The sequence below is a fragment of the Rhinolophus ferrumequinum genome, chromosome 9 (genome assembly GCF_004115265.2).
Source record: "Rhinolophus ferrumequinum isolate MPI-CBG mRhiFer1 chromosome 9, mRhiFer1_v1.p, whole genome shotgun sequence".
Lineage (NCBI taxonomy): Eukaryota > Metazoa > Chordata > Mammalia > Chiroptera > Rhinolophidae > Rhinolophus > Rhinolophus ferrumequinum.
In genome coordinates, this window is record NC_046292.1 from 28,773,896 (window position 1) to 28,789,129 (window position 15,234).

The following is a 15,234-nucleotide window of genomic DNA, read 5'->3' on the forward strand; positions in this document are numbered from 1 at the left end:
ATCCTATGTTTAATATTACCAACTCCCAGTTAAGTAGTTCAGTAGGGATGACACTCTAGGAGATTCCTCTGAAAAGCTTACACAAGGGAAAATAGGGCTAGACGTGCCCCTTTCCAAGATGGATGGATACGGATGAGTTACTCCTTTATAACCCTTTATCCCTCTCTGGGAAACCCATATTTTTACCTACCTTACTGCCAGGTTTGGGACCCCTCTTCTTTGGGAATTTCAAAGGTTCAGCTGACTTGGATGGGGTAGAGATGGGATGGGGGATTAGAGGCTTGGGTGTCCGGCCCCGCTTCTTTCCTGGTTTACGCCCCCTCTGTCCTGGTTGATGCTCTAAGACAGTTTTGGTGCTGCTGTGGATGCTGGGCTTCTCAGTGTTCACATCAGGTGCAGGATAGGGACTCTTTGGAATCACAACTGCAAGAAAAAGACTCATTCTATCACCCCCTCCTCCCACCTGCATTCCCATCCCAGCCCGAGAAGAAAAAAAGACTTGCTACTTCCACTTGGGTAGTTTTATCCCAAGAAACTTGTTTCCTGGCACCTGACCTAAATGTTAGAAAATCTCAGAGGAAAAGTGAATTTAGATTGGCTAGAATTGGAAGTTTTAATTATTTCTGGCAGATGCAGAAAAAAATATTAAATTTTTCTCCCCAAGGCATCTAGTTAAAGTATATAAACAGAACCACAGACTTAGCGATGTAATAACTCTTAGAAGCCTCCAATCCTTTCCTGCTAGGAATGAAGATCTGAGGCTCAGAAGAGGAAATGATGCCTTCCTCAGATTACACAGTGAGTTGGGATGAGGACTTAGGTTTTGAAACTAGGCTCTTCAACCAAGTCAGGCATTTTCTACATGGATCTACCTAATGTTTTAGTGAGATTATTGCAGTGAAAGTCGTGAAACATATGGAAATATATACATCTGACAGCATCTCTCCTTACCTTAAAAATCTTTGCTTCGTATTATCTTTAAGGTAGTTCAAATTCTTTACTCTGGTATCAAGGACTTTTGTGACTTTGCCCCTGCCTTGCTCTCCAGTTATATCTGATGTCATTTGCTGTCACCTGCCTCTATGTTCTGGACCCACTATTTTCTGAACACCAAGTCACTCAGGTATGTTGTGTTCTCTATTCTTCCTGGTCAGGTATACATCAATACTCAATTTTCAACACTCAGCTCCAGGGCCAACTCTTATTGAGGCCTTGTCTGACTACACCCCAACTAAGTCAACCCTCTCCCAAAGCATTCTGTCGACGTCTATGTTAGAGTACTTTTAATTTTACTCTAATCATTCATCTTCTCCTTAAACTGAGAATTCTTCAAGGTAAAGGATATCTAATTCATTCTACAAATAATTATTGAGCACTTACTATAAGTTATACACTGTTCTAAGCCTTGGAGATAGATCAGTGAACAAAAGCATAGTTGGAGCTCTGATGGAGCTTATCTTCTAGTGGGGAGACAGAACATAGACAAATAAATACACAATATAATGTTAAGTGCTAGGTAAGTGCTACAATTAAAACTAAAGCAAGGTAAGGAGATAGAGGGGTGAGGAAAGTCTTCTTTGAAGAGATGACATTGCCACAAAGCTCCTAAATGAAATAAAGGCAGAAGATCTGAGGAAAGAGCCTTTCAAGTAGAGGGTACATAACAAGTGCAAAAATTCTGAGATGGGAACATGTTTGTGTGTTTGAGACAGAAAGGAGGTCAGTATGGCTGGAATTGAGTGAGCAAAGGTGAGAGTGGAGAGGAATTAGGTGAGAAAGGGAGTAGCACTAAGATCATGTAGGACTTTGTAGACTGTGAAAATGAACCTGAACTTACTCTAAGTATGAAGGGAAGCCACTGGAGGGTTTTGACAAGGGGAGCGGTAGGATATACTTAAAAGGAACATTCTGGCTGCTCTGGGAGGGGGTGGGCGGTAGAAGAACTGGGGAGACTAGTTAAGAAAACTAACTATAGTGGGCAGGTAGAAGGTAATGTTTCTTATGCTCCAGGTAGGATGTAATAGATTATGGCAAAAACTAGAAAAAGTCAGATAAATTATTGTGAAAAACACTGCAGTGTTGTAGAAATCCCGAGGATTAGATGAACTGCAATTCCAGACCTGGGAGGGAAGGGCTTCTGAGGTAGCTGACACTGTTTTCTTTTCTGAGGGCACTGGCCAATTGGCAGCATGAACTGAGCATTCGTCTTGGCCTGTGCAGAGGGGCTCTACTGGAGGGAAGAGAAATCGGAGAGGGTGTTGTGACAGATTGGAACTTGAGGAGCTCCATGTGTGTGGCCAATTTTCCCCATGGGACATTTGCCGAGTTCTAAGCCTACACACTGGAACTGCGAAGCAGCTGAGAGCTTCTAAAAGGCAAAATGAAATCTCCCTTTTAAGAGACAAGGTCCCACTAGAAGGAGGATGTCTACCTCAAACACAGAGCTGATCTCCACAGAGCTGATCTCCTCTTCGTGATATATGCCATATTTTGAAATTTTAAGAAAAGTGAGAGGTCAAAGAACTAAGCCCCAAACCTCTCAAAGGTAGGATGATCTCCTGCAGTTTTTTAAGGCTGAGGAGATGGAGACCTATTAGGTTGTCAATCAAGAGCTCAAGAGGGCCCATGTCCAAGGAACAGGGATATTTTCACTGGGTACAGAACTCTATGTTGGCAGTTTATATATTTTAGCCCTTTAAGGACTATCTAGATGTGTATGTGTGTGTGCGTACGTGTGTATCTGCCAACCTAGACTTCTATACCCAGTGAAAATATATTCCAAAAATGAAGGTGTATTAATATTTTCAGACAAATCAAAGCTGAGAGAATTTGTCACCAGCAGATTTAAACTGCAGGAAATAGAAAAGAAGTTCTTCAGGCTGAAGGAAAGTAATCCCAGATGGAATGATGGAACTGCAGGAAAGAATGAAGAACATAAGAAAGGGATATATGGGGGCAAATACAAAAGAGTATTGACTATTTAGAACAAGAATTTCAAAAAACAGCTTGCTCGGTTTGTAATATATGTATTAGTAAATTATATGAAGTAATAGCACAAGGGATGGAAGTATGCGGTAAATGGTGCCAAACTTTGTTAAAAGTTTTGCATTATTTGGGGAGTGATTAACAACGCTTATTTGAGGTAGACTTTAATATTAGGTTGGTGCAATAGTAATTGCAGTTTGAAAGGTTAAAAATAATTGCAAAAACCGCAATTACTTTTGCACCAACTTGATAAGTCCAGGATGACTATTTAAAACTAATTAAAAGAATTACACAAGAATGTATCACTAAAAGCTAAGGAGAGAAAAACAGAATAATACAACATAATTAATCTAAAAGAAGGCAAGAAAGAAGGAATAAAGACATGAGGAAGAACTCAGACAAAGAGAAAACAAAAAGCAAAACGCAAAATCGTAGACTGAAATCCAAATAAATAATTTCATTAAATACAAGTGGATTAAGAAAAATAATTAATAGGACAAAATTAAAATACCAGGCCAAAAAAAAAATACCCCAAGTCCCAATTATATCTATTTATAAGAGGGTCTTGAAAAAGAAGGACACTTGAAATATAAGGCCATAGGAAGATAAAAACAAACAGATGGAAAAACATACACCCTGTAAATATTAACCTAAGGAGAGATCATGTGGTTATATTAATATCAGACTAGGCAGTCTTTAAGGAAAGGAGTATAACTAGACTAAAAAGGAAAATTTCAGCAAGATAAAATAGTCATGTGCCACTTAACAACAGGGATACGTTCCGAGAAATGTCGTTAGATTTCATTGTTCTGCAAACATGACAGAGTGTACTTATACAAACCTATTGCTCCTAGGCTACAAACTTGTACAGTATGTTACTCTAATGAATACTGTAGGTAGTTGTAACACAATGGTAAGTATTTGTTTATCTCAACATATCTAGACATGAGTAATGTGTAAGTAATGTGTTGTGCTCTGATGTTACGATGGCTATGACGTCAGTAGGTGATGGAGGAGTTTTTCAGCTCCATTATAATCTTATGGGTCCATTGTTGAGTGAAACAATGATATGGGGTGCATGACTGTAGTCAGTTCAAAAGGAAGCAATAATAACCTTAAATTCCTATGTACCTAATAACACAAAATATATAGAGATCTTTATAAAGTAAAGAACTAAAAGGAGAAATAGACAATTATAAAATTAAAAGCTGGAGATTTTAACATGTCTCTCTCAGTAATTGATAGGTGAAGAAGCTGAAAAAAATAAATAAAGATAGGAAAGATTTGAATAACAACCAACTAATAACATAAATAACTAAATACTCAATCAACCTAATTGACACATATAGGACACTACACCCCATCAATGTAGAATACACATTTTTTTCAAATGTTAATGGAACATGTGGGGCAAAAAAGCAATCCTCAATAAGGTTCAAAGACTTGAAATAATACAGAATATGTTTTCTATCCAAAGTGGAATTTAAATAGAAATCAACAACAGAAAATTAATTAGAAAAACCCCAAATGCTAAGAAATTAAGTGACATATATTTGTAAATAATTCAAGTGTCAAATAAATTAAAATAGAAATTAGAAAAATTTTGGAATTTAAAATTCATAAAAATATGACATATCCAAATGTGTGAAGTTTAGCTACAGCAGTGCTCAGAGGGGAAATTTATAGCTCTAAATGCTTATATTAGAAGAGAAGGAAGGTTAAATATCAATGATCTTATATTTAAAAAAGCTAGGAAAAGAGCATCAAACTAAACTCAAAGAAAGTAAAAGAGAATAACAAATATGAGTGAATAAGTCAGTGAAAAAAGAAAGCAGACATATAATAGTAAAAATTAACAAAGTCAAATTTCTTTGAAAAGATAACCCTTTAACAAGCCTGATCTAAATATAAAGAAAACACAATCTATGAATATCAAGAATAAAAAATATCCTTCAGACATTAAGAAGACAATAACAGGATATTATGAATAACTTTATATAAATAAATTTGAAAATTTAGATAAAATGCCCAACTTCCTTGAAAAACACAAAATATTAAAATGGACACAAGAAAAAACAGAATATGAAGAACCCTATACATAATAAAGAAATTGCGATTGCAATGAAAAACCTTCTGCAAAGAAAATTCCAGATGCAGATGGCTTCACTGGTGAACTCTAGCAAATGTTTAAAGAAGAAATAATAACAAGGGGTCCAAAACCCCTCTAGATAAACAGAGGAAGAGAGAACACTCCCCAACTCATTTTATGAGACCAATGTAACTCTTGCACCAAAATATGACAAAGATATTACAAGGAAACAAAACTATAAACCAAGGGTGTCCAAATTGCAGCCCGCGGGCCGATCCATTTTTTATTGGCCCGCAGCAAATTACAAAAATATATTCAGTTTACGTAAATAAACTAAATTTTATTTAAGGTGAGGCAATACGTACTTCACCTCAAGTGAGTGGCCCGGCTGTTTGTGTATTTTACAGAATATGGCCCTTGGTGAAAAATATTGAAAAAAGTTTGGACACCCCTGCTATAAACTAATGTCCTCATGAACATAGATGCAAAAATCCTTAACAAAATATTAGCAAATTGAATCCAGTAATATATGAAAAGGATAATTAATGTATCATGACTAAGTGGGTTTTATCTTAGGAATACAGAGGTGTTTAACAATAAAAAAAATCAGCTGAACTCATTAGATTAACAAAATAAAGAAGAAAACATATATCATCTCAACAGATGCAGAAAAAGCATTTGACAAAATTCAACACCCATTCACGTTAAAAACTATTAGCAAACTAGGAATAGAAAGGAATTTTCTTATAGAAAAGGGCATCTACAAAAAAAATTCTATAGCTAACAGCATAGTTAATGATGAAATATCGAAGACTTTTTTTTTTTACTGAATTATGGAACAAAACAAAAATATCCATTATCACCACTTGTATTCATCACTGTACTGGAAGCAAATGTAATAAGGAAAGAGAAAGAAATAAAAGCTATAAAGGTAGATTGTAAAGAAGTATTATTTGAACATGACATGATCTTTTATATAAACTGCACCCCCTCTCACCTATGGAATTTATTAAAATAAAAAAATGACTTTTGAAAGGTCACTAGATGCAATTTAATACAAAAATCTATTGTATTTCTATATATATCAATTAGAAAATAAATGTAAAATACCCAAAATCAAATATTCAGTGAAAGATGTGCAAGACATTTACACTAAAAACTATAAAACATTCTGAGAGAAATACAAGAAGCTCTAGATACCTGGCCATGAAAGGATATATCACGTTCATGGCTTGGAAAACTCAATACTGTTAAGCTCTCAATTCTCATCAAATTGATCTATAAAGAGCCAATGGAATTCCAAGCAAAATCCAAACAGATTCTTTTAAATGTGTGAATATGTCTGTAAATTGACAAGTTAATTTTAAATTTTATTAGGAAATGCAAAGGATTTAGAATAGCCGAGTCAATTTTGGTGAATAACAGCAAAGCTCATATCAAGACTCATTAAGAAGTTACAGTAATTAAGACATGTTTATTGGTGTAAGGATGGAAACGGATCCATGGAGCAAAACAGAGAGTCCAGATATAGAGCCACATATGTACAGCCATCTGGTTTATAATAAAGGTGCCCCTTTAATTCTGTGTGTATGCATATATGTGGGGAAAACATAGTCTCGCCAATGAAATTGTGGTGAGTCAAACAAATATCCATATGGAAAAAAAGATGAGACCTGAACCCTCCACTTCACAACAGACACAAAAAATTAATGTGAAAGGTAAAACATTAAACTTCTAGACGAACATAGAGGGGACTATCTTCAAAACTTTGGGGTAAACAAAGATTTATTAAACAGGACACATAAAGCATTAATTATAAAAGACTGACATCTATGCCTTCATTAAAATAAATTCTATTCATCAAAATACTAAGAAAAAAAATCTAGAGTGGGAAAAGATATACAAAACACATACATTAGAAAAGTAACATCCAGAATATATTAAAAAACTCCTAAAAATCTGTAGTAGAAACATGGACAAGTCAATTTAAAAAATGAGTAAGACTCGAAGAGCTATGTCATAAAAATGAATATACAAATAGCCAATAAAAATATGAAAATTTGCTGAACATTATCAGTTATCAGAAAAGTGCAAATTAAAAATATGTAGATGATGTAGTATAGAAATTTTAAAAAATCTAAAAGAAAACAGGAAAAATAGAAGAGGAGGAAAAAAATATGAGACTTTACATCTCCACCAAAACTGCTAAAATTAAAAGAAGTGAAAATACCTAATACTGTGAGGAATACGAAGCAACCAGAATGCTTATACATTGCTGGTGTGTAAATCACTCCAAAAAACTGCTTAGCTTTATATCCTAGCACCCAACAATTCCACTCCTTGGTATATGCCTGAGAGAAATGAGTGGTATGACTACCAAAAGAGAGGTACTAGAATGTTCACAGTAGCATTTTTCTGAAGACTCCCCGGGGGGCATAACAGGCATTATCTAATAAATCTGAAGGTATACATACCCTACGATTCAATCTTAGGAATAAACTCCAGAAAAATTCTTGAACATGGACACTAAGATACGTGTAAACAAATGCTCACAGCATGTTATCTGTAATAACTTAAAACTTGAAATGATACAAATGGGCATTATTCGTAAAATGGATTTTTTTTAATTTAAATTTATTGGGGTGACAATTGTTATTAAAATTACATAGATTTCAGGTGTGCAATTCTATATCACATCATCTATAAATTACATTGTGTGTTCACCACCCAGAGTCAGTTCTCCTTCCATCACCGTATATTTGATGTTATGTAGTTAGTTGTTTTCAGAGAATGGTCTGGGAACCCTTGGGTGTCCTTGAAATCCTTTTGAGGGTCTGTAAGGTGAAAACTATTTTCATGATACTAAAACATTATTTGCCTTTTTCACTCTCATTCTCTCACAGTGGAGTTTTCCAGAGGCTACATGTGTGATATGGAATGTGTGCTTGTATATTATTGTTTTAAAAGCTTCTAAGTTTTAATTTCTAATACAGTGATATGGATAACCCACATAAATAAAGTCTCTTTGGGGTTTTTAAGGATATTGAAGTTTCCTGATACCAAAAGGTTTGAGAACCACTGATCCATAATTATAACCACTTCCTTGCCCTTCTTTTTCTAACACATTTGCCTAGAAAAAAACCAATCCAACCCTCCACCTATTCCATGCCTAAGCCTGAGTAACTAAACGTGCCAAATGATTAACTGATTACTATAAACCCTAAGACTGCCTCATATGTCTTCAGTAAAAAAAGATCATGAAATCTAAGCAGGGTAGAGAGGTAAGTGATTTACTTTGGAATTCCTGCCATCATATGAGAAGGTGCTGCGTTCTTAGATGGTATCTAGCACATGTTTGTAGAATAAGAAAAGGAAATAGATATAAGAGAAGAACTGAACAGGGCTTTACTTGGCTTTTTAACGTCAGAAAATATAGATTTTTCCTTCACTTTTCCCTTAAGGATGGACATAAAAGTCCATTATGCCAACCAGCAATCAAGTTTCTGTCTCTGGCCTGAAAGATCCGGACAGAAGAAGCTAACCAGTTAAACTTAACAGTTCTGAAAAATCAGGGCACACAGGTCATGTGTTAAGTAGCTAGCATGGAAATTAAGCTTCATACTAATTTAAAAGCTGCTTAATAATGGATTTCTTAAGCTACCCTGAGGGATTCCAAGATTTGGAAGTTCTTCCCACCAGGAAGCCCTGTCCTGCCATATCCTAACTTAATTATCCTAGTTGAAAAAAAAAAATGGGTAATGTCAGGGGACCAGGGATCTAATTTTAGTTCTGTCCCTTATGGTGTGACCTTGAGTTTGTCATTTAAACACAATCATTTTTTTATTTTTCCAAATGTAAATAGCTAAATAATTTAATGACTGTCCTACTTCAGAGAAAGATGAAAGATCAGAATATTCCCCAACACATTTTGGTGCTACTAAGGTAGACAGAATTATGCCTTTAATCAACAATACTTTGTCAAAATTCTTATACAAGTAAAAAGACTTGGAGGAGAGTGAGTGACCGTGCAAGGGAAGGGCAGAGGGCAAGGAAGACAGGCACGCAAGACTTGTCAGGCAAGGTTTCCTAGTAAGCGACATGTTAACTCATCTTGAAGAATGAATGGATCTTGCATTAGGAAAAATGCAAGGGGGGAGGGTGAGTAAGGTTACTTCAGACAGAGGAGAAAGTAGGTAGAAAGGTGTGGAGCTGTAAAAAAGCATGGTTATATGAGGACCTGTGGGTACTTCTGTGTAGCTTAAGTCCGTAAGAAGGAGAAAGAGGTACGGCTAGAGAGAGATGCTGGAGTCAGCTTGAGAAGAGTCCATACATATGACATTTAAGGAACCTGCCAGCTCTAATACACAAAGACTCTGCCAAGAGACATAGGGTGGGGACTGTGGTCCTACCCATGGAAACCGGAACGGTGAGGTTCACTGTAAAGGCAGCACAGCTACGGCAGGGTCGCAGCACGTGTACAACTGGTCTCCCCTCCCTGACAAACAGCTGATCTGTGCACATATGCGTGTCTCTAATCCTTATTTTCTTGACTATAACAATGATCAATAATGTCACTAAAAGGCAGACAGAAACTGTTAAGACCAAGAATGGAGAAAGGAAGTAGTTTACACACGGATGCCCCCTAATGATGGAGTTCATTTTGCTTAAAAGGAACTGGCATGTACTGAGCACCTCCTAGGAACGAGGTGCTATACTATTTGCAATGGCAGTGTTTACAATCATCATTGCCAATAAAATTTACTAGGGTGCATAAAAAGCAGTACATACTGGCAGTTAAAACAATGGGCTTTGAAGTCTTGCCTATGAAGCATATATTATTATCTCTAACAGATGAGGCGACTGTAACTTGAGTAACTTGGCCAAGGTCACGTAAGTAATGAGGCGAGGTTGGAATTTCAATCTAGCACGCCTGACTCCAAAGTCCTTGTTCTTCCCTTCATAACGTACAGTTTTCCTCTTATTGACTCAAATCCATTCACTCACTCATTTGGTCATTCATTCATCCAACAAACATTCTGCATTGAGACTATATCATTTGGTAGGCTCTATAGTATGAATCAGAAGTATAAATAAAGAAAAAAGGTCATCTCAGATGGTGATAAGTGCAATGAAGAAAATAAAACAGAGCAATGTGATAATCATTGAGGGATGGTCAAGAAAGGCTCTTTGAGACGGTGACACTGGAGCTGAGACTGGCATGACAAGAAGGGATTGGACATGGAAGATCTAGGCCAAAGGAGACAGCAGGTGTAAAGGCCCTAAGAAAATATGAGCTTGACTCGTTTAAGAAACAAAAGGAAGGCCAGAGAGACTGTCACAGGGTGAATAGAGGAAATATAATGGCACAAGATGAAGTCAGAAAAACAGGGGGTGCCAGGCTTTCGGGATGATGGTGTGGACGTGATCTAATTTACTTTGGAAAAAAAGCACACTGGATACTGTGTGGCGAATGGATTATAGGAAGGCAAGAATGGAAGCTGAGACATGAGTTAGGGTAAGAAAACAATTAGGAGCCTAAGAAATTGAAAAAGAAGCAAAACACTACCTATTTGCAGATGACATGATATATAATACCTGGAAAGCTCTAGACATGTGACATCTAACAGAGTAAGTACTAGTCACATACAGCTAATTTGAGCACTTTGAATGCAACTAGTTTAAACTGAGATGTGTTGTAAGTGTAAAATACACACTGGATTTTGAAGATTTAGTGGGGAAAAAAGAATGTAGAATATTTCATTAATATTGCTTTATACTGATTACATACTAAAATGGTAATATTTTGGATATTATGGATTAAATAAAATGTACTGTTAAAATTAATTTTATCTGTTTCTCTTTACTTTTTTAAATGTGACTAACTAGAAAATTTTACATTACAATATACCTCAAATTATATTTCTATTGGACAGTGCTTCTCTAGAGAATTTATGAAAAAGCTAGCTCAAACAGTGAAAGAAATCAGCAACTGTAACAAGATATATAGCTAACATGCAAAACTCAACAGATTTCATATACTCAAGTAATATCCAGTTAGAGGATGTAATGGAAGGGAAAACCCTGTTTACAACATTGTCTAGAAAGAAGAAGTATTTAGAAATAAAGGTAACAAGAAATATGCAAAATTTATAATGAAAAAAATTACTACTGGAAAACACAAAAGTGGACTTAAACAAATAAAAAGGCATCCTTTGTATATGTCACCAAGTTATTAGTTCTTGCTAAATTAATTTACAAATTTAATGCAATCAATAAAAACATCAAGAAACCTTTTTTTCGTCCTTTTGGAGCTAGACCAGTTGATATTAAATTCATATGACAACAACCCCCATGAACACCTGAAACTAATAATAAAAAGAAAAAACCATGAATATAGTTAAGAAAGTAATGAAAAGGAAGAACTATGAGAGGGGACGAGGCTTATCAGATATTATAACAAACTATAAAGGTTCTATAATCTACGTGAGAGGTAGAAGAGCATACTGGAGAGGGTTAGAAATACAAAGGACAAGAGAAAAGCATGCAAGGTGCTCCGATGGCAAACAATATTTGTGACCCCGATAGTTCTGGGACCCGGAATCACTGTTCTAGTAGAAGATACAGTGAGTGGGAATCCTGTCCTAAGACTTAAGGGTCCCACTGGAGACTCTGAAGAGAGCAGACAGGCTGCGGTCCTGCCCACTCCCCTTTTTTTCTCATTCCTCTCATGCTAATAATTAGTATGAGAACATTCTAATGCTTTGCACTTCACATGGGGTGATTTGGGCAGTATCTGGGACCAGCTGCTCTAGGGGCTGCATACATTAGTAGCAATTTCTAGCCTTTTAACCTTAAATTCAAAGAAATACCATGTCTTCACATGCTAGTTTTTAATCACTCTGGGAACTTTCAATCCTGCTCCAACTTTGGCAATGTGCAACGTGACTAAGTACACAGAAGGGCAAGTGTACTCACCTTACATAAATAATGGATATACAGTAGCTATTTATTTTAGTGTCCTTGAAATTAAAGGTATGTTTAGAAATTAAGTGAGCCTGCCAGAAGCTGGCTTCCGAGTGCCTTTAAGGTTAGGAGAAATTGTATCTTTCATCACAAATTCATCTGGAAAACTGGTCTTCTTGGTTTGTAACTCTGTTGATTGATTTCATATTTAGTTTCCCGGGTTTTATACCTGCCTATGCTTACAGCTGACATATTCTGCTGGTAACATGGTCTACCTCCAAGTCAGCCTTTATTCTATTTATTTAGTTTGACATTAAGTCCATGGTTTGCCCAACATCTTTTCTTACTTAGTCTGCTTCCAGTTCTAAGATTCTCTAGCACTGAAAAAATAAAAGAATGTGGATCAAAAAAGAATATACCTTTTGCTAGAGAAATTTCCTCTGATGTCCCAAATATATTTCTTTCACTCCAACCCCACTACCTTAAATCCGATCCTCATCATCTCTTGCCTTAACCACTGAAATGGCCAAACTAGCTGGTCTACCTTCCTTTAACTTACCGCCACCCATCGCTATCTCTAGCCCCTTATCTAACAGGTCGTAAGGATCTGTCTAAAACATCAACACGATCATGTCACTCTGGGTTAAAACCCTTCAACGGTCTCTTCTTACTTTCTGGGTAAGTCTCTCTGAACAGGCACTGCTTATTATTTTACTTCGTGTGATTTTAATTTTCTGACATATGCCCTGTGTTTTGGTTTTCGGAATCATTTTTTTTTTTTTTTTTTTTTTGGTCTTAGCTTGTGCCTTGTACATGATAGTCCCCCTGGAATGGCCTTTCTTATCGCTTCTTCAGTTGGCTACTAATTCTAGGCATCCTTCAGCAAAGGACACGTGTCAAGAAGCCTTCCCCAACCTTCCCTCTTTTCATCTATTCAGTTTTTACGGTATTATTGAGCTCTGTTTCTGGGTAACTCTTAAATATTTCATTCTACTTTTGACAACTACTTTATAAGCACCAGCTTTCGTAATATACATAAGCTTAAAGTTTTTAATAGTATCCATGAAAAATACTCCTTACTTATCACACAAACAACATATGTCATCTGATAGCTAACCCAAATAAAACTTGATGAAGTGACTTACTCTTACCGGGCCTCAATTTATTTATAAAACAACAGAATTAGACTAGAAAATAACTCACATTTTTTGAGCGCTTACTATGTGCCGATTTTGTTCTAATATATGAACTCATTTCACTCCTTACAATAACCTGTCAGTAGGAACTATTATTGCCTTCAATTTATAGTTGAACAAACTGAGGCTAAAAGAAGTTAACTTGTTCAAAGTCACATAGCTAGTAAATCTCTAAAAAGGTCCTTCCACTTGAAAGTTCTGTGAGAATTCTGTGGTTCTAAAAAATACCCAAATCTGTACGCAGCAGTCAAATCATCAACAACTGTTCCTACTCTATATTCTATTTATCTATATCTCATCTCCTCTAATAAAATTATATTCCCTGCAGTACCTAGCATTCTGGCTAATACACAGTAGGACCTCAATAAGTATTTTTGAAAGAATTTACTGATTTTCAATTTATAGCATCATGTATTACACTGAAAGCCAGGTGTAGGTCAGCCGATGTTACAGGGAAAGATGAGATAAAGAAAATCCAATTAGTCCTCAATGCTAACGTGGCGTTAAAAAAAATAACCCTTTTGTTGTTGTTGGTGTGGTTGGGGGTTAGCTCCTGCCAAGTTAATCAAGATGAGAATTTTATTTCATTTGAGATATGTTAACATAATTCTGAAAACACAAACACACATAAACAAATAAAAAGAAAAAGGAAAAAAAGTGTGGTGACACACTATCACTAAAAGTACAAGGAACCAACCGGAGGCACCATAAGCGCCTATCTAAATAGGCTCCCAAGCGGTATAACGCACAGACTACCAGGAGCTATACCAGGAGTGGAACAAAGGACAGAGAAACCTGCAGATACTCAAAATATCCTGGGGGGGTCCTACCTACTGCCCCAGATGGCTTTTTCAATCCCTTTTATTTCCATGAAAGTTAAATTTTCCAGAAATATCTCAGTTGGCATAGTTGGTTATACAAACTATATACACAGGTGGCTTTACTCAATTATGAATGACTTCCCCTGTGAGAGCTATAGTATTTCATTTTCTATGGCTGAACAGCTGGCAGTGACTGGCCTGGAAAACTGACTTCTCTTGTCCCGATGTACAGTAACTACTCATTGGTGCTTTGAAGGATCTATGTCCCACTCTTGATCCTTCTCATTTTACTTCCAGCACACATTTCAAACTCATCCGAACCCCTACCTGCAGGGCAAAAAAGTGCCCTGGAGTTTCTGGTAGATATCACTATGCATTTCCAAAATCACTGATGGAAACGCCTCCCATGAGAATCACACTTCACAATTCTCAAAGTACTTTAACATTCATTAACTCACTTGATCTTATTTACAATGATCTCAGACCTGAGATATTCACCTAACGGTTGTCTCTAAACTTCCTTTGAGGCATAGAGAAGTGAAGCGTGATACAGTGGAAAGAACATGAATTTAGAAGTCAGAAACCCATACAGCTAGGTTCAAGTCCTTGTAAATCACTTAACCTCTTTGAATTATGCGTTATTATGAGGTTTAACATATTTTTGTGACCTACATCCTTTTCCATGGAAAGTTCCAAATAAGACTGGCTCTACAGTATACGGTGAGTACTGACCGTGTGGACGTGACTGAACTCAGCTCTAAGGTAGGCTTGCATATTTCTACAGATCAGATACTGTACGGTCACTACTGATTTGAATGGAGAAAAGTTATTACGGGGAAAGAGGAGGAATCCTCTTATCTGATAAAAACTTGCACTGAGGAAAATACTTGGTTTATCACAGCCTGGTTATTATGATAAAAGAGAATTATAAAATAATTTTTCAAATCTTGTGAATTACCATTCCCTACCCCTCAGTAGCAAAAAAACAAAACTACCAGAAAATCCCCTTACCTCACATGGCCATTATGTCCTGAAATTCAACTTGTGCTGAGACTAGATAAGAGGTAACATTAAACATCTACTGTGACCATTAGAAAACAGAGAAACAGAAAAAATGCAATGCCTTATTTTCAACAAGTCAGGTCAGAGAATAGACCCCTTTTAAGGGAAGTGAAAGTGC

At 36.3% G+C, this 15,234-nt stretch overlaps 1 protein-coding gene across 11 annotated transcripts in view; it reads right to left on the reverse strand.

Moving 5' to 3' along the window:
• The window catches only part of SCMH1 (Scm polycomb group protein homolog 1), a 146,401-nt gene that overhangs the window by 37,357 nt on the left and 93,810 nt on the right, over window positions 1-15,234 (reverse strand). For 10 of the 11 annotated variants that reach the window (XM_033114029.1, XM_033114037.1, XM_033114035.1 and 7 more), the window contains one exon: window positions 191-423. The exons of the other annotated variant lie outside the window; for it this stretch is intronic. In XM_033114029.1, the coding sequence (XP_032969920.1) occupies window positions 191-423 (233 nt within the window). The remainder of the gene's footprint in view (window positions 1-190; window positions 424-15,234) is intronic. 11 annotated transcript variants of the gene reach the window in all.